This window comes from Naumovozyma dairenensis, chromosome 8, assembly GCF_000227115.2.
Source record: "Naumovozyma dairenensis CBS 421 chromosome 8, complete genome".
Classification (NCBI taxonomy): Eukaryota; Fungi; Ascomycota; class Saccharomycetes; order Saccharomycetales; family Saccharomycetaceae; genus Naumovozyma; species Naumovozyma dairenensis.
In genome coordinates this window covers 268,370-288,340 of record NC_016486.1, presented here as the reverse complement: position 1 = coordinate 288,340, position 19,971 = coordinate 268,370, and the positions used below count along the sequence as shown (strand labels likewise).

General features: G+C 34.8%; 5 protein-coding genes across 5 annotated transcripts; 4 read left to right on the top strand and 1 right to left on the bottom strand.

Annotated features, from left to right (window-relative positions):
- Window positions 1-994: 994 nt before the first annotated feature.
- Window positions 995-2,167, top strand: NDAI0H01210 (SWIRM domain-containing protein; the record flags this gene model as incomplete). Its single annotated transcript, XM_003671490.1, has 1 exon — window positions 995-2,167. The coding sequence occupies one exon, from the start codon at window positions 995-997 to the stop codon at window positions 2,165-2,167; it is 1,173 nt and encodes a 390-aa protein (XP_003671538.1).
- Window positions 2,168-3,166: 999 nt separating this feature from the next.
- On the top strand, window positions 3,167-8,176 carry RPA190 (DNA-directed RNA polymerase I core subunit RPA190; the record flags this gene model as incomplete). The annotated part of the gene is made up of 1 exon (XM_003671489.1): window positions 3,167-8,176. One exon carries the CDS (start codon window positions 3,167-3,169, stop codon window positions 8,174-8,176), a length of 5,010 nt encoding a protein of 1,669 aa, XP_003671537.1.
- Window positions 8,177-8,644: 468 nt separating this feature from the next.
- Window positions 8,645-9,712, top strand: RBG1 (GTP-binding protein RBG1; the record flags this gene model as incomplete). Its single annotated transcript, XM_003671488.1, has 1 exon — window positions 8,645-9,712. The coding sequence occupies one exon, from the start codon at window positions 8,645-8,647 to the stop codon at window positions 9,710-9,712; it is 1,068 nt and encodes a 355-aa protein (XP_003671536.1).
- A 2,794-nt stretch (window positions 9,713-12,506) lies between these two features.
- On the top strand, window positions 12,507-13,460 carry MTW1 (MIND complex subunit MTW1; the record flags this gene model as incomplete). The annotated part of the gene is made up of 1 exon (XM_003671487.1): window positions 12,507-13,460. One exon carries the CDS (start codon window positions 12,507-12,509, stop codon window positions 13,458-13,460), a length of 954 nt encoding a protein of 317 aa, XP_003671535.1.
- Window positions 13,461-15,368: 1,908 nt separating this feature from the next.
- Window positions 15,369-16,673, bottom strand: NDAI0H01170 (uncharacterized protein; the record flags this gene model as incomplete). The annotated part of the gene is made up of 1 exon (XM_003671486.1): window positions 15,369-16,673. One exon carries the CDS (start codon window positions 16,671-16,673, stop codon window positions 15,369-15,371), a length of 1,305 nt encoding a protein of 434 aa, XP_003671534.1.
- Window positions 16,674-19,971: the final 3,298 nt, after the last annotated feature.

The window sequence follows — 19,971 nt, the reverse complement described above, 5'->3', positions numbered from 1 at the left end:
ATGGAATTTTACAATACGAATAACACAGGATATCAATGATTGGATGCTTCCGAGGGATAAACTTGCTGTTAACTATTGAATGGCTTTTGTTTCCCTATTTAAGTAATAAGTCACAATTCTGACGCTTATATTAAAGATATCAACCTGACTCACCTGGCAGCGTTTCTCCACATGTACTAATATTATTTCTTTAATGCAAAGTGCTTCACTTCGTCGAGAGTAGCTGAACTATCTAAAGAATAATAATGTTACGTAAGTGTTATTGCCGATGATATTTTATCCTTAGAGCATAGATCCTTACCCCGCACTCTGTCTTTATTGTGGACGCGAAAACGGGTTGTTTCTTTCCCGAGAAATAGCCGCAGAAAAAGGCACTTCCTTACTCCCGCCCAAAGAAATTTTCATTCAGCATATTCCCGTAGAAGGCCACCCACCGTTCTTGGAATCATGAATATGGATATGGACCTCCCTTAATTCTTCGAGGAATGGAGGAGTTGCTCGACGAATAAGCCCCACGTATTGCATTCGGAGAAACCGCCGCACCAGGCATAGTGATAGTGCGATCAACTCGAAGGTTTTCATCAGAGGTTTTTTGAGCCATTTTAACCGGTTACTCCCTGAACCCCATCAGTTCGTTCTTCGAAAAGGAGTATTGAAAATGTTAGGTCCCATGTTTCCATCTGACTAATTGTTAGTCAAGCTACGGGAGAGCAGAGTGGGAGTATGTAGCTGGCTTGGATCCCTTTTCTCGGATAAATTACGTATTTAGACATTGTTAATGTCATCGAAACTCAGGAGTATGGCTTGGCTAGAAATACTAGCCTATTGATCACAGGGGTTTTAACTCCAGATGACTTCATTAAATCATGCACCTATATAAACTATACCCTGTTTGTCCTCTTAACGATTGTTTCTTGGCATTCCTAAGTAAAAAGCTTTTAGTTGTCTACTTGAAAGTTAGTAGGAACATTAACAAAGTAAATAAATAACAAGAATGATATTCAATTCCCCTCAAACTCATTATACTCAATTGTATCAAAATGATAAACAACAACCTAAAAATATAGGCCATAAAAATATCTTAACAGAAGAGATTCCAAAGAATTATGATAACAAACATGAAGAAATATCAGCTTCTACTATAGATTCCATATTGGATGAACAAATTATTCCATCCCCTCCATTATCACCAACTTTGAATTCCAAAACAAATATTGATTCAAATCCCTATTATAATTTAGAGTATGACTCAATGGAAAATGAAATAAAAAGATTAGATGATGACATAGATGTGTTTTATTTGACTCCTTCATGGTTGGAAGGAATGTCAATGGATGAACACAATAAAGCAATGATAGATTTCTTGTCGCAATATAAAGTGTTTCATCATTTGAGAAATATTGGTAAGTCTGGATATAATTTTAAAGCAAAAAGGAATTCCACTGCAAACTTTCCAAATAGGAGGCACCATAAAACTAGTGTAACGTTTTCACCTTCATCTTCATCTTCATCTACAGAACCAATTTCTTCCTCTTATAATTTAAGACACAAAAGAAACAAAAAGGGCAAGGCTACGAACGAGGAACTAGACGATTTACCTCTTATTACACACACTCCAAGAAGGAATATTATGGCAAAAAGGAAAAGAACATCAAAAACAGCTCCATCTCACCATCATTCGAACGTTAAATTCAAGAGAAATCCATTTAGGTATCACTCTACACCTGCGGGAACTTCCAACCAACAACATTTAGCATCATTTGAGATAATTTCTAAAGTCCCACAATATATCCCAAATGAATCATGGAAATTAATACCCAATTATTGTCCATCAACATCGGAAATACCACAAACAAATATAAACTGTTTAAAGATAGAATGGAAAGGTTCACCAATGGATCTCTCCAATGATCCATTAAAGGAACAATTACATCCAGCTGAATTGAAATTAGCTGAAATATTAAGGTTACCATGTGATTTGTATTTGGATTCCAAGAGAAGATTATTCTTAGAGAAATTTTATAGGTTTAAAAATGGATTGCCATTCAGAAGAACAGATGCTCAAAAAGCTTGTAAAATTGATGTTAATAAAGCTTCTAGATTATATGCCGCTTTTGAGAAAATCGGCTGGTTTAATGATTCGCAGTTTGGCAAATTTATTACATAAATGAAATATTTAAAGACAATAATTAACAAAAAAGTATGTATTTAAGAAGTTTTTGTATTTTCTAGAGTTTACCTTATTCTGTATTATGAAGAGTTATGTATGCTCTTTTCTAATTATTTGGCTTTTTTTTTGAAGATTTTTCTTTGCGTCCTATGCATAATTGATGTCCCAACTATGTTCACCTTCGCTCCCTTAAAACTTGAAAGGTCGAGATCCTGGGAAGAAACGAAAAATCGATTATACTACAGACGGAGCTTTGGTTAGATACTATTAATCATATTATGTGGGTCAGCGAAGGTGTGGGGCACTATCGTATCGTTAATTGTTCTTAGGTGTTGAGGTCTTCTTTTCCTTTTTGGCCCGGAGTTTTGCTACCTTTCATTTTTTATCATGCGCCACTCTCGTTGCATCGCCTTTCATCTTTTTTTTGTATTCATACTTACTTAGGCTAAGTATAAATCAATATAGAGTTGGTGTGCTGACAGCTAAAATCAAAGTTATTTAGTGTGCCACACCATTTAGGGCAAAGAATTATATACAGTTTGTATTTATGGGGATTAGTCTGGATAGTTGGTATTTTTTTGAAAGCCAACTAAATACATCAGTAGAAGGTGTAGTAACTCGCATACAGTAAGTAACTTTAGTATGATATAAAAGCTTTAAGAGTCCTATTCTTTGTGAGGAACTCTCCGACTCATTTCTAAAGATGCAATCATGTGACTGGCACGTGACAGGATATTCTTTTTAGTTTCCACTTTTTCAAAAAGTTTTTATCATCTCCAACGAATTGAAAAAAATTTAAAAAAAAAAGTTTTCTCCGATGAGCTTATTATCATTTTAGTTTTTGAGAAGATTTAGATATGAAAAAATATATAGTAAGCTATATTTATTCATTAAGTATTGAATATTCAAAGTATTATAAATTCCAACTCAGTACCTGCTCTTCTCTGTGATAAAAAGAACATCAATTAGGAGAATTATTCCAAACGAACCAAAAAAATGGATATCTCAAAGCCTGTGGGGTCAGAAATCACCTCCGTGGATTTCGGTATCTTAACGTCAGAAGAGATACGACAATTATCTGCCAAACAGATCACAAATCCAACAGTATTAGATAATCTAGGTCATCCGATTTCTGGTGGTCTTTATGATTTGTCATTAGGTGCCTTTTTAAGAAATTTATGTTCATCTTGTGGTTTAGATGAAAAGTTTTGTCCCGGTCATCAAGGTCATATCGAATTACCAGTCCCATGTTATAACCCATTATTTTTCAATCAATTATATATTTATTTGAGAACATCTTGTTTATTCTGTCATCATTTGAAACTGAAACAGATTGAAGTCCATAGATTTGCTTGTAAATTAAGATTATTACAATACGGTTTGATTGATGAATCCTACAAGATTGATGATATTAATATTGGAGATCTAAAGGACTTTTTGGAAAACGCTCAAGCGGAAGAAGATGAAGCTATTGAAGATAACAAACTTAATGAATCTACAACAAAGAGGGATGCAAATGATATCTCTGCTCAACTTCTAAGGGATTTACAACAAAAACGTGAAGAATACGTAGAAGTAGTCATTGCTACTGCTATATCTGAAGGTAGAACCACCGAAAGAGGTATCTTTACTGCCACCGTGAATGATGAACGTAAAAATCTCATACATGAATTCCATAAGAAATTATTAACTAGAGGTAAGTGTGATAACTGTGGTATGTTCTCTCCAAAATTCAGAAAGGATGGGTTCACCAAGATTTTTGAAACCGCTTTAAATGAAAAGCAATTGACCAACAATAGAGTTAGAGGGTTTATTCGTCAAGATATGATCAAGAAACAAAACCAATCTAAAGCATTAAACGGAGAAACCACAAAAGATGATGAAAATGAAAATGGTTTTGATCTAGGTAGAAATCCAACTGTTAGACCTAAGACTGGGTCTACATATATTCTTTCCACCGAAGTTCGAAATATCTTAAGAGCTGTGTTTAGAAAAGAACAAAATATCTTCAAGTATATTTTCCATTCTAAACCAAACGTGTCGTCTACCCCAATTTCAGCTGATATGTTCTTTATGGATGTCATAGTGGTTCCACCAACAAGATTCCGTTTGCCATCCAAATTGGGTGATGAAATCCATGAAAATAGTCAAAATCAATTGTTATCTAAGATCTTAACTACCGCTCTACTCATCAGAGACTTAAACGATGAAATGTCAAAATTACAAAAGGATAAAGTGTCCGTTGACGACAGAAGAGTTATTTTCAGCAGATTGATGAATGCTTTTGTTACCATACAAAACGATGTTAACGCTTTTATTGATTCAACGAAAGCTCAAGGTACCACCGGTGGTAAGGTTCCAATTCCAGGTGTCAAACAAGCTTTAGAAAAGAAAGAAGGTCTATTTAGAAAACACATGATGGGTAAGCGTGTTAATTACGCTGCACGTTCCGTCATTTCTCCAGATCCAAATATTGAGACTAACGAAATTGGTGTCCCACCAGTCTTTGCTACCAAATTGACCTATCCCGAACCAGTCACTTCTTACAATATCGCTGAATTACGTCAAGCAGTTATTAACGGTCCAGATAAATGGCCAGGTGCAGCTCAAATTCAAAATGAAGATGGTTCGTTAGTTTCCTTAGTCGGTATGTCTGCTGAACAACGTAAAGCTTTAGCTAACCAATTAATGACTCCCTCTTCTAACGTTGGAACTCATACTTTGAATAAAAAAGTTTATCGTCACATCAAAAATAGAGATATTGTCATTATGAATCGTCAACCTACTTTACATAAAGCTTCCATGATGGGTCATAAAGTTAGAGTTCTACCTGGTGAAAAAACTTTACGTTTACATTATGCCAATACTGGTGCTTATAATGCCGATTTCGATGGTGATGAAATGAATATGCATTTTCCTCAAAATGAAAATGCAAGAGCTGAAGCTTTCAACTTAGCAAACACTGATTCACAATATTTAACTCCCACTTCAGGTTCCCCAGTGAGAGGTTTGATTCAAGATCATATTTCAGCTGGTGTTTGGTTAACAAGTAAAGATAGTTTCTTCACTAGAGAACAATATCAGCAATATATCTATGGATGTATTCGTCCCGAAGATGGCCATGCCACTAGACCAAAACTGATTACTCTTCCACCTACTATTTATAAGCCTGTTCCATTGTGGACTGGTAAACAAATCATTAGTACTGTTTTGTTGAATGTTACTCCCGCTGATATGCCAGGTATTAATTTAACATCGTCTAACAAAATTAAGAATGAATACTGGGGTAAGAGCTCCAACGAAAATGAAGTTCTTTTCAAGAATGGTGAGTTATTATGTGGTATTTTAGATAAATCTCAATATGGTGCTTCCAAGTTCGGTATTGTTCATTCTTTGCATGAAGTCTATGGTCCAAGTATTGCTGCCAAAGTCTTGTCAGTTTTAGGAAGACTATTTACGAATTACATTATGTCCACTGCATTCACTTGTGGTATGGATGATTTACGTTTAAGTGAAGAAGGTAATAAATGGAGATCTGATATTTTGAAAACATCCGTTGATACTGGTCGTGAAGCTGCCGCTGAAGTTACAAATCTTGATAAAGATACTGCTGCTGATGATGCAGAATTATTGAAACGTCTAGAAGAAATCCTACGTGATAACAACAAGTCTGGTATTTTAGATGCTGTCACTTCTTCTAAGGTTAACTCCATTACATCTAAAGTTGTTTCGAAGTGTGTTCCTGACGGTACAATGAAGAAGTTCCCTTACAACTCTATGCAAGCTATGGCATTATCTGGTGCTAAGGGTTCCAATGTTAACGTTTCCCAAATTATGTGTTTATTGGGTCAACAAGCTTTAGAAGGTAGAAGAGTTCCAGTTATGGTAAGTGGTAAAACTTTGCCATCCTTCAAACCATATGAAACGGATGCTATGGCTGGTGGTTATATCAAGGGTCGTTTCTACTCTGGTATTAAACCTCAAGAATACTATTTCCATTGTATGGCAGGTCGTGAAGGTTTGATTGATACTGCAGTTAAAACATCAAGATCTGGTTATTTACAACGTTGTTTGACGAAGCAGCTAGAAGGTGTACATGTATCTTACGATAACAGTGTTAGAGATGGTGATGGTACTTTAATTCAATTCTTGTATGGTGGTGATGCAGTCGATGTTACAAAGGAATCGCACATGACTGAATTCGATTTCTGTTTAGATAACTACGATGCATTATTAAATAAATATAATCCATCAGCATTGATTGAGCATCTTGATGTGGAAACGGCTTTGAAATATTCTAAGAAGACTTTGAAAAATAGAAAGAAACACGCTAAAGAAGCTCATCATAAAAATGCAACCAAGTATGATCCGGTATTGTCTAAATTTAACCCTGCTAAATACTTAGGTTCTGTTTCTGAAAAGTTTCAAGATAAATTAGAATCTTATTTGGACAAGAATTCAAAATTATTCAAATCTCATGACAACGTCAGTGAAAAGAAATTCAGAGCCTTGATGCAATTGAAATATATGCGTTCTCTAATCAATCCAGGTGAAGCTGTTGGTATTATTGCCTCCCAATCTGTTGGTGAGCCATCTACTCAGATGACATTGAATACTTTCCATTTTGCTGGTCACGGTGCTGCTAACGTTACATTAGGTATTCCACGTATGAGAGAAATTATTATGACAGCTTCTGCTGCGATCAAAACTCCTCAAATGACTTTACCTATATGGCAAGATGTTTCTGATGAGCAAGCTGATACTTTCTGTAAATCTATTTCTAAGGTTGTCTTAAGTGAAGTTATAGATAAAGTAACAGTTACTGAAACTACTGGTTCTACTGCTAATAACACAAGCGCACGTTCCTATGCTATTAATATGAAATTCTTTGACGAAGAAGAATACAATGGTGAATATGATGTTTCTAAGGTTGAATTACAAAATGTGATAGCTGTCAAATTCATTCATGCTCTTGAAGCGGTTATTGTTAAAGAAGTTAAGAAGCAAAAGAAAACCACTGTTCTTGATATTGGTATTGCTGTTCCAAAGTCTCAAACTGCTTTAGGTGCTATGGAAACCATCAATTCTAAGAAATCTGCTGAAGATGGTGACGAGGAAGATTATCAAAAGAAGACTAAGCAAGCTGTTTCTTACGAAGATCCAGATGATGATGAACTTGAAACAATGAGAGAAGCTGAAAAGTCAGATGAAGAAATGAATTCTGACATGAATTCAGATGCTGAATCCGTTTCTGATAATGAAGAATCCGAGGATGTCGATATGGATAACTATCTTGATTCTACTATTGCCGAAGCAAATAAGAATATGACGAAAACTCAACGTGATCGTCAATCTGCTATGGTCACCAATCATAGATTTGTTACCAAATATAATTTCGATGATGAACACGGTAAATGGTGTGAATTTAGAATTGAATTGGCCGCTGATACTGAAAAGTTATTAATGGTTAACATTATTGAAGATATTTGTAAAAAATGTATTATCAGAGAAGTTCCACATATTGACCGTTGTGTTCACCCAGAACCAGAAAATGGTAAACGTGTATTAGTTACAGAAGGTGTTAACTTCGAAGCTATGTGGGACCAAGAAGCTTTCATTGACGTTGACGGTATTACTTCCAATGATGTTGCTTCAGTGTTGAAGACATACGGTGTTGAAGCTGCTAGAAATACTATTGTTAATGAAATAAACAATGTTTTCTCACGTTATGCTATTTCTGTTTCATATAGACATTTAGATTTAATTGCCGATATGATGACAAGACAAGGTACTTACTTAGCTTTCAATAGACAAGGTATGGAATCTTCAACTTCCTCATTAATGAAAATGTCATATGAAACTACTTTACAATTTTTGACTAAGGCTGTTTTGGACAATGAGCGTGAAGAACTAGAGAGTCCATCTGCTAGAATTGTTATGGGTAAATTAAACAATGTCGGGACAGGTTCATTCGATATTTTGGCCAAGGTTCCAAACGCAGTATGAAACGGTAGTAGCAAAAAAAAATAGTAATAAAATAAAATAGCATAAAAAATAATAGATATCAATTAATACATTATTTTGTAAACGGTTTGTACAATAATATATAGTAATACATTTGCTTTAAAATAGATAATACCTCTCTTACTCCTACTATTAGTAACACTTTCTGTATTAACCAAAGAAAGAGGCTCGTTCATTTGTATTACCCATAATGTATTTTGCGGGTATCCCAAACTGATCATTTTTTACGTCTATACTTTTTTTTCAACATATGGACAATTGAAAAATCGATGAGATTGAGATTTTGAACAGATATTTAGCAAAATTGTATAGAGAAGAAGCATTAACTCTGAAGATTTTTAGTCAACATAAAGATCAATCTTGGCAGAGGGAACCAGTAACTGTATATTATAAATTCATTGATACCACCATGTCTACAACTGTAGAAAAATAAAGGCCATCGAAGATGAAATGGCCAAGACCCAAAAGAACAAAGCCACTTCTTTCCATTTGGGTCAATTAAAGGCTAAATTAGCCAAATTAAGAAGAGAACTGTTAACCAGTGCGTCTGCAGGTTCCGGAGGTGGTGCTGGGGTTGGTTTTGATGTTGCAAGAACAGGTGTCGCCAGTGTTGGGTTCGTGGGGTTCCCGTCAGTCGGTAAATCGACTTTATTATCTAAATTGACTGGGACAGAATCTGAAGTGGCAGAATATGAATTTACCACTTTAGTAACAGTGCCTGGTGTTATTCGTTACAAGGGTGCAAAGATTCAAATGTTAGATTTACCTGGTATTATCGATGGTGCCAAGGATGGACGTGGCCGTGGTAAACAAGTAATTGCTGTTGCAAGAACATGTAATCTGTTATTTATTGTCTTAGATGTGAACAAACCATTACAGCATAAACAAATTATTGAGAAAGAATTGGAAGGTGTTGGTATCCGTTTAAACAAGACACCTCCAGATATTTTAATTAAAAAGAAAGAGAAAGGTGGTATCTCCATTACCAATACTGTTCCATTAACTCATTTGGGAGCTGATGAAATTAGAGCTGTCATGAGTGAATATAGAATAAATAGTGCAGAGTTGGCATTTAGATGTGACGCTACCGTCGATGACTTAATTGATGTTTTAGAGGCTCCAAGTAGAAGATATATGCCAGCAATTTACGTCTTAAACAAGATTGATTCTTTATCATTGGAAGAATTAGAATTACTATATAGAATCCCAAATGCAGTTCCTATATCTTCTGGGAAAGAATGGAATTTGGATGAACTATTGCAAGTTATGTGGGATCGATTAAATCTAGTCCGTATTTACACAAAGCCAAAAGGTAGAATTCCAGATTTTACAGATCCGGTTGTCTTAAGATCTGATCGTTGCTCAGTCAGAGATTTTTGTAATCAAATTCATAAATCTTTGGTCGATGATTTCAGAAATGCATTGGTTTATGGTAGTAGTGTTAAGCATCAACCGCAGTACGTTGGGTTGAGTCATATTTTAGAAGATGAAGATGTAGTTACTATTTTAAAGAAATAGTTACATTTTTGTTTGTAAAAGTATATGTAACTTTAATTTCTTATGTCAAGTTTATATAATATGTTGATAAGAAAAGAGAAAACAAGCATCTTTATGAGCCTATCTTAAACTAAATCGAAGTTCCAAATTACGCGGTAGCTTAAACAGCATTAGTATTCTATTATTAATTACTATCTACTTTCTCTAAGCCGCTCCGCCTGATGATCCCGTTCTGTCGGTTACAAATAACTACGCATTCATATAAAGCTGTATAGAAGTTCCGCATTTCCTGTCCAGAAAATATTTTATATATTAGACGTAATATATTACATAGAGCCTGTTTATCCTAATGTTTTTGTGGCTTATTTGTCTAATAAAAGTGGTTACATAGGTATATAATACTTTACTAAGACAGAATGTTAACAAAAGTAAAACAAAGACCCAATGTTTTATTCCTTATTAGGTTGCGGTCCTTTGCAGGCATTTTTTCCGTTCAAATGCTTCGTTACGTGGTCCGACCTTTTGAACCGTTCTCCGCACACGTCGCAAGCGTAGTGTCGGATATCCGTGTGCTTATCACGAAAGTGTTGCTTCATGTGAGAGACAGTCGCCAATCTTTTCGGACACAAAGGGCAAGGGACTTTTCCGTCATCAGTGTCATCGTCAATAAAATCTTCAGAAGTGGCAGAAAAAAACTGTACTGGTCTTCCTATATCGTTCCCATCAGGAAATAAACCATTAGGTTTTGCTACCGAATATGCTCCCCAGAGATAAGGGGCATTCGGGGCAAACACTATTTCTCTTGGATTAACAAAACTTGGAGAGTAAATAGGACGTTCACCCTTTCTTTCGGCCAGTTTTTCGTCATCATATCCTAGACCGTTTGGCCATGAATTTAACGTTCTCTTCCTCGTCCCCAGATTCCACTATATTTCAGGAAGTACTTCATTTCTTTGTTATAGTTATTGTTTTGGTTTATATATTTTTTGTTATAGCAATAAATAACAATCAACTAGTTTGAAATTAAATTGGTTATTATTTTTAGTCTTTGATTATTGAGCGAATGACAGATTAATCTTTATTAAATTTGTTTTTTATAAAACTTGATAAAAATTATAACATCAAACTCTTGATTAATAAGAAAGAGTATGAAGGGAAGAAAACAATTATTGGAAAGTCAAAGGCCTTTTTATATTTGGGGAAAAAAGTCGATAACTTCAATTGAAGGAAAAGTTGACTTGTATTTTAAAAGAACATCCAATTTTTTTTTCCAATGTTTGGAAGGCCATTTTAGGATTAACGAAGGTTCTGAACCTCAATATGCTGGACTTGGAGTGTTTCTGTTTTTGTTTTCGCTGTATTTTTCTTGTATTTTTGCGCAGGCACGTAATTAATCGGTTAATAACTTCAGAATGTGCCCTTATTTATTCCCATAATAGGTACTTTGCATTAATTGTTTTCCAAAACTACCAACGATAAGGAAGGAATATCATTTTCTATCTGATAGTCAGGTCCTGATACCACTATTGTATTCATTTTGCCAATGTATAGATGGTGTCAGAGAAGATAGTGTGACGCCGCAGTGAAAGCCTCGCAGAACCAAACAACGGCTGTCACCAAAACAAAAAAACAAACTCCGATCTCTTCAAAAACATTAAACATGATAGCGCCCGCACACCATCCACAAAAACCCGAATGAGGTAATCGAATATTAAGGGAGCAACACCAACACAAACTAACTCCGCTTTTTCCATTATATGTGATCTAATTCAGACTTGGCAACTTTTTTGCTCTTGGCGAATTAACATGATGATATCATATTTTACAAGGCTCAAAAACCCCTTGGTTGTCTTGGGAATGAATTGCTTGTTCGACTGCGTTCCCGTCCTTTCGAAGCATAACGGTTTTAAGGTCGAGGATGATGCCAGGATCGAAGGTAGAAGAATACTGTAAACCATCTAGACATCTCCCTTAAACTAGGAGAAATCAATAATGTGTTTGACTGAGGTCATTGTCATTCGGAATTAAGAGTAATGCTTGTTGAACGTAATTTTTTCTTCTGACAATAGCTTAGTGGTTACCTCTTTATAAATCCAATAAATTTCTAGATATAAGAAAAGAAGAATAAGGTAGACTCCAAGGCAAAATTTTCTTATCTTCTTATATATCTCTTTATTTTTCAGAAATAGAACATATTGAGGTGTAATAGAAATATAGATAGAGAGAGGCGGACTCAGATTGTAATCTTTTGCTTAGCTCTCTTTTTAATTTTCTTTATAGAGCTTTCTAAACCATCTATATCAATATACAACACCCATAACAACAAGCTTGTTGGGGTCTGGTGTCTGGTTTGAAAACAATTTACCAAAGTCGAAGAAAAGTGTTTACTTTTACCTTTTTTAAAAGGAATTTAAGGTGTCCGATGATAAATTAGTGCAAGTTCGGAAGGATTATTATTTAATTAAACACTCTATATTTATATAGAAAACGAAATGGCAGAAGTGACCATACAGAACAGTTATTGATTAAAGATGTGAAGGCAAAGTTGACGTATGTATGTACTGGGATACACTTTTAACAGTTGTCTTATAATGTCACTATTAACATTAACGGCACGCGCCAACTTTAAAGAGAGGAATAGAAAATATTTTGGAGTTATGGATTGAAGGCTATAACTGTAAGCAGTTCGAGAACAAGAGGGAACTACGATAAACATAAGAGTGAAGACAAAGAGGTGAACCTACCCACTATTAAAAGGGGAATTATCATTAGTGACATAGGGTTGCTTGATTTACTGCATAACAATAAACAAACAATGGCGGCGCCTACTATGGAATCAACGTCAATATTGACTAGCTTTCTACAATATCCACCGGTATCTTTGGTTGACGATATAATTAATGCTGTCAATGAAATAATGTATCGATGTACCGCTGCCATGGAAAAGTATTTAATAAGGAAGAGTATAGTTCAAGGGAAAGATTATACTGAAGAGATTAAGATCGGGATGGCTAAACTGGAAACTCTTTTGGAATATTCCGTCGATAAAAATTTCGATAAATTGGAACTGTATATTTTAAGAAATGTGCTACGAATACCACAAGACTTATTAGATACAAAGAAAGATGTGTTTAGGTTACCATACCAACGAGGTCTCGTTATAGTAAACGAGAGAGAACAAAGAAAGAATGAACTAGAATTTCAAGATACTGTACTGAAAATTGAAGAAGAATTCTCTAAAAATATTAAACTAAAATCAGAAATTATAAAAGTTAAGAAACTCATTATCAAAGTGAAAAAATTCAAGAACTTAGTACAAATGATGATTCACTGTAATAAGGATGAAACGAAATATACAGAAATCTTTAATTCTTTAAAACCATTAGATGATACCATGAAATTCTTAACAAATCAATTACAGCAATTGTATATCGATAGTGAGGAAAATTGTTCTACAGAAGAAATCATGAATATATTGGGAGGGAAAACGGCATTGAAACAGAAGGAAGACGAAGTTCCTGACAGTATGATAAATAATGAACAGACAGATATTCTATCTGCCCCTAGACCGAACTCCCGTTCACAATATATCGAATCAGCTACGCAAACGATTTTAAATTCCATAAGGAGACAAATAGGCGAAATCAATATTAAAAGCAATACAATAGCAGTAGCTATAGATGAAATGAAAAATACAAGGAAAGATACTAACGAATTTGAAGTTGTTGTAGAAGATGCTGATGTTACATTACTTAAGAAGATAGAATAAAACAGGCAACGGTAAATGCATTAAAACTGCCGGATGATAATCAAATACTCATAACATAAACGTGCCTTAGTTTATTATTCCCAGAAAGGGCCGTTACTGAATGATGTCATATGGTAAGGAACGATTGACAATTCAATTAATATAAATTTCTGGTATTATTCAATCCTGGCTTTATCTTTGACATATACTTCAAGGTTTTATTTTTTGAATTTTCCAAGCAGTCTTTGTATCCCCCGTTGCGATTCCTAATGAAAAGAAGTTCATTTTGAATCCTTTGATTAGTAACTTATAACGTTCATTATAAGTATCAAGAAACCGACATCTGTGTATTATTTTCACGTATGCAGGATAAAGAGTTTTTCTTTGCTTATTTCGAAAAGATATACGTATTATTTGCTTTTCACTAAAATCTGCTGAACCGATTGTTCTGAGAAATGACAACACCAACGAAGTTTGAAGTGGGGTTTATTATTTGTTTTTACACTGGTGCACTAACAACATTTTGAACTCTAAGAAAGAAAAAATCATCTGTATTTTATACATATATACGTTACCTCTTCGACCTTTTTCTTCTCTATACAGACCTTGGGCAGCATGACGCGTGCTATCTTGTTGGATTTTGTAGTCCATACATATTGATGTTTAGAAAGTGTTACCTATACATCCCTAAATAGAAAATAACGCAAGATAACGGTATGAATATATTACGTATACTTCTATGGAAATTCTTTTATCTCGAATACTAATACCTGGCCTTTAGACCCTAATTGCTTGGGATATCGGATCAAAAGATTAAGGAAATTTATCAATCTGATATGTCGCCTCGTTTGCGCCTTATATAAACCTGCGAGACAGTTCAGATAGAAAATCAGTACTAGCATGATCTCATCTCCGAACAAATAAGGAAGTGTTTGGTCTGCTTGCAATTGGTGGTACCCGCAGAAAAGATTGTGTAGACTTCAAATACAATAATACAACAGTCAAGCACAATCTAATGTGTCAATTTCACGATAATGATCTCTTTCACGTAATAGATGTTTTAGACATGACATAATCAGAAATCATCAAAAGTTTTGTAGTGGCAGTGTTGGGGACACTGTCTAACCATGACTATGCCGTCAGTTTAATCGGCTTGACTTCCTTAGTTCTTGTTTATGTCGGTGTTCTTTTTATGATTGCATTCTTGTGATAAAGTACTTATTTACTTACTTGATTAATTGAGTACTTAATCCTTCGTTACTTTAAAATTGCATTATATGCATCGGATAGTAGGATACAATCTCAAATATAAGACTTTCAAAGCTTTAATAGAAAATTTCCCAGATATTATAAATAGATTAGTCGGTATGAATTCATACGCTATGTTTTACGTTGTTCGCAACAATTATTACATGTATTCCAACAAACGTCATAAACTCATAATATTTCAGACTATCAATCCATACACAAGAGAGACGTCAACCTTACTATGACACCATAACTACCTACCATAAATTACAGCACATATTTACGCTAATTCAATAGGCATATATTCCATTTTTGAAACTCGAGCTCATACTCTTCGAATATAAATGGTTTCAAGGCCAAGTGATCCATTTGTTTTTCCCTTACTGAAGCTTCCTAAGCTATCATTGATAAAAAAGTAGAATAGAACCATTAAGCCCAATGTGTTGCGTGTGTCTGGCTATTAATAAATATACAGTCTAGTTTCATTTCATCTAAGCTGTCACGAAGATATTAAGAGTTATATATCAACAAATACCAGATTACTATGTCCATCATGTATACATATATACATTTGCTTATAAGTTAAAAGCTATATAGAAAAAAAGGGTATACTTCACGTTATCAATTTGAAAAACCAGCCAAGCAATGAAATTATCCATTTGGCGGAAGGGGGGCGGGGTTCTAAACCTTACTGTAAGTAGTAGTAATAAAGGTACTTGTCACTGGAGCGGTAATTGTTGAAGCAGTGGTATAGAAATAAGTAGTAGTATGTAATGTAGAAAAATATTCCGTTGAGATTTCAGTAACAACACATTGTCCATTATCATTGGTGGTAGAGGAGGTACCTTTAGAAACAGTGTGTTGCGCCACAGCAGATGAAGTTGTCTGAATAGAAGTCGCTGGAACCGAAACAGAAGAGCTGGTTGAATGTTGGGATGAGAAAACAGCTGAAGAGGAAGAAGGAGAAACACAAGTGCTGCATACTGCCATAGAAAGGTCTGGGTTGGCAGCACACTTGGCTGGTCTCTCAGTTGCTGCAGCTGGTTCCACCCCATTATACTGCAAAGAAGGAGCGTAACAAGAACCTGAGCCACAAGTAGTTTGTTCAGCAGCACTGATTTTACTTCCATCGTACCCCTTACCAATGTCAATTCGGAAAGTACCGTACATGTTAGAAATGGTCACAATACCTGTGGCAGGATCATAGGATGGTTGAGTTAGAGTACCGTTGTAAGTAGGAATGTTTCTACCTAATACAATCATTGATTTCTTACCGAACCCTCTGATAATAGGAATATTTTTACCACTACCCAATAACGTAATTTTTGAATCTGTACCTGAACTCTCCATCCAAAACGTCTGATCAAGGGAATAATCAGTGTCAATAGTCAAATCAGTACCCATGCTATTTCCATAAATACAACCACCACCTGTGATTGGAGCATTGATGGTAACATTAGTACCACTAACGTCAATAGTGCCATTGTTTTGGATACCGGTCTTTGGGGCTTCAAATGTCAACAAACTATCAAACTCACTAACATGGCCTAGCAAAATATAACCACTATTGATAAAGTTTTTAGTAACGGAGAAAGATTCACTAGAGTCCTTTAAATTCATACGTAAAAACCCGCTGTTAATCAATGACCCAATTGTCACCTTGGTAGAAGTATCACCACTGTCTCCATTATCAATAATTAAGTTTCCCTTGTTGTTGATATTTCTGGCAACAATATCAATTGACATCTCACTTACAGTATCAGTTGTACCGATACATAGATTACCGTTGTTTGCAATGGTACCACTTTCGATGGATAACTCAGCATCATGGTTTATCATTAAAGAAGAGCCAGCATTAACTGTAATATCGCCGGAAATGGTTTTTTCTTCGTCCAGAAGAGTATCGGAAGAAATCTGTAAAAGAGCAGAAGACGTAGCAGATTGAACTAAAAGTCCAAGTAAAAGTTTTATGGCAACTGATTTCATTTTGTTGTTGCTTATGTTACTGGTTTTCTTCCTTTTTGTTTGAAGATAAAATATTAAAAACAAAAATCAACTGCCAGGGTCCCCAGTAGAGAAAAAATAAGTCCATTTTATACTTTTCTTAAAATATCATTTCACCAATATGAAAAATGCTCTACCATGGTTTTTCATTACCTCCCTAAAAACCTGTGCTCTGATTTACTTGGGCTTTCTAGTCTAATTTTACCATACATGGAAGGTTAATGCTATATTTGTTTATCTCCATATATGCTTGAGAATAAAAAAAAAGTCTGCAGATTGTTTTATGCACTATAGAGGAAGGTAAGGGTCTAACACGTACAACAGGATTAAGCTGGACCCCATAGGGTAGGTATGTATCAACTACTGAAGCTGACAAGAATGCCTCTTTTCTGGAACTATATATGGTATCTAATTCTTTTTGGTCTTTTTCGAGACATTCATCTCCCAATCATTGTGACACAATGCAACTCATGTCGCAAACTTTGTATGGACCCATAGTGGATCGTCCGGACAGCCCGCGAATGTACCGATCGCGAAACGTAAATCATTTTTTACTGAAAAACCCCTTTTTAGCTATTGCCGTAAGTTACTTCAAAATACTCCATAAAAAGAGTATCAGATGGGAAAATGCGCGATAACAGACCACAAATGATTAATTATTGAAAATAGTAAAGGAACTATAGGTAGTATATCTAATACAAGTATCTATCTAGGTGTAACACATGTTGGACCAGTTTTTGTACCATACAGAACGAATGTTGCATCAGCGAGAAAAAAGTGAAAAAATTTGAAAAATTTGAGAAAATTCAAATCTAGGGTAAAGTTCTTGGTTTTCCAGGGGCTGTTAAACGTTACAGGAATAAAAACCGAATTTTCTTTCAGACCTTATTTTTAAGTTAGCACTACACATAATTTACATAGACATAGACGCTTAATTTAAGAGTTTTATACAGAATACAGTCGGAAGTTTAGTTACAAAGAAGGTGCGTTCTCTTGACAAGGATCTTCATCAAAGACATTGGAAAAAAAACGAAGTTTGATTCAATCCTGTTTGTTACTAATTTTCTGGAGGGCATTGTACTAGTATTAAATGCGGTTATATTTAAAAAAATTTGACATGGATTTACAACTAACTATGGTTAATAACTATTCAAAGTATAGTATGGTATTTATATATATATATGTCTCTACCTCATTTTAATACGTATGTACCTAAACACAAACAAAGGAATTAGGCGGCGTACCGCGTTGTTGACATTTCAGATCTGAAATGGAGGGTTTGGGCGCTCCCACTACCAAACGAAGAAATTTCTTTTTTTTGTTTCTCCAGAGGGTAAACGATTAGAGATTAAGGGTAAAATAATGCTCACCGGGTTATCCCTTTTTCTCGCTCAAGTCAACATTGGTTTTGTATGGTCCAAAAGCTGGTCCAACATGTGTTACACCTGGGTAATACAACAATGCACTCAGATGTATATTACTAACTCCCTTGAAGCTTTTACCTATTCTCGGCCAAGATAGAGAAAAATTCAAATAAAATAAAATAATAGAAGACTAAAAAATGATGTCAAATATTAAGTCTGTGTCGCGAGGGACACTTTTGTCAGGGAAATTGGAATATAAAGGCATATTAGAGGCCTGTTTTCCATGGGCTCATCATAATCTTGCAGAAAAGACGCCGTCCCCCTGTAATATCTGCCCTGATTAAGGCAGTTTCTTTCACTATCAACAGAAGTTTTGCCGTGTGATAGATGTATTTTCCTGATGACAGCCCAAAGTTTCCGATTTTTTACGTTAAAGTAGGAAATTCAATCCATTCCTTCATATCTACACTGTATCAAAGTAAATTCTACTATTTATACCTAACATTAGATAAGTTATGTAAGGTCGGTGTAATATTAAAAATTTTAAATAAATAAACGCAATAAAAATTTGTAGAATATTCTTTTTGCTACCAGTAGGGAAGGGTTAACGAATTTGAAAACTTTTGCCCGTCAAAGTTGGAAAATAGTTACGGCTAGTTGTTAGGCGGTTACAATGCGTAACAACCCTATACACAACCTGCACGAATACTCTCTCTAATTGCTCGAACAATATTCAAGATAAAGGTACTATTAATATTCTATGGTAAAGGTCTAGACATCCAGTTTGGTACAACGTCTTCTATAACAGACACGAGCTACTTACCAATTATGGAAGGAACGCGAGTGAGTACCGGCACGACGCGACACGATTGATGAATACCAAACTACTCAATCAATTCATATGCCAACGATAAAGTTGTGATCTCGTATTATTCATTCTACCATCGACAGGAATATAAATACACTGCTGGAATATATGGTACATATATGTCGATTTGTTAAAAGGACATTGATTTCAGACACACAATATTGTCGTAACGTATGTACAGTAGGTATGCCGAGACGACAAGGAAAAAGGAAATTTTTCACAATGAGATATCATCGAGAAATTAAAGATATAAGAGATATATATTTACGTTATATATAGGTCTCTTTGGGCAAATGCTGAAAGAGGAAGACTGGTTACACCTTGAAAAAGTGTTAGTAACATTGCTACACCATATTTCTCCCAATTTAACTGATCCAAAGGGCAGTTATCACTTATTTTCAACATAGACCCATAACTCGAAGTATCGATTTCTCTTTCTCGTATTATTATTTTTATATTATTATCTTTTATATACATTTTAGTTACTATTTATATTTAAGAAACTGAACTCTTTTACATACATTAAAACGATTATATCAAATTACTCTTATTATACTTCATATTTAGCACTAATCTTAATCTACAATGGAATTTTACAGTTATAATAATACAGGATTAAGTGGAAACTCTGCTTCCGAGCGCTAATAGGAACACCCCGTATTAAATCTGATCCTCCGTTGATCTGACGACAAACCATCAGCAATCTCTGTCATGGGTATGTAAAATTCGTAGTTTCAACGACTGGTTGTTAAGCTGAAACTTCTAGGCTCATTTTCGATGAAGAATGTAAGATATCCAATCGAGATAACGAAGCATTGGCGTCATGCCAAAGTGTCACAAAGAAGTATGTTTATTTTATTATTGTTTGAGTAATTACTGTCACGAAATTATGTGTCGTTATCAGTTAAGTAAGTCAAGAATTATTATTATGAAGTTTACCAGGTTCGAAGTAATGACCCGAATATGTTATGCACCATACATGTTTGTAGCTGTATAACGTTTATTGAATTATAATTGAATATCGTTTGTGAATTAAGTCTAATGCCAT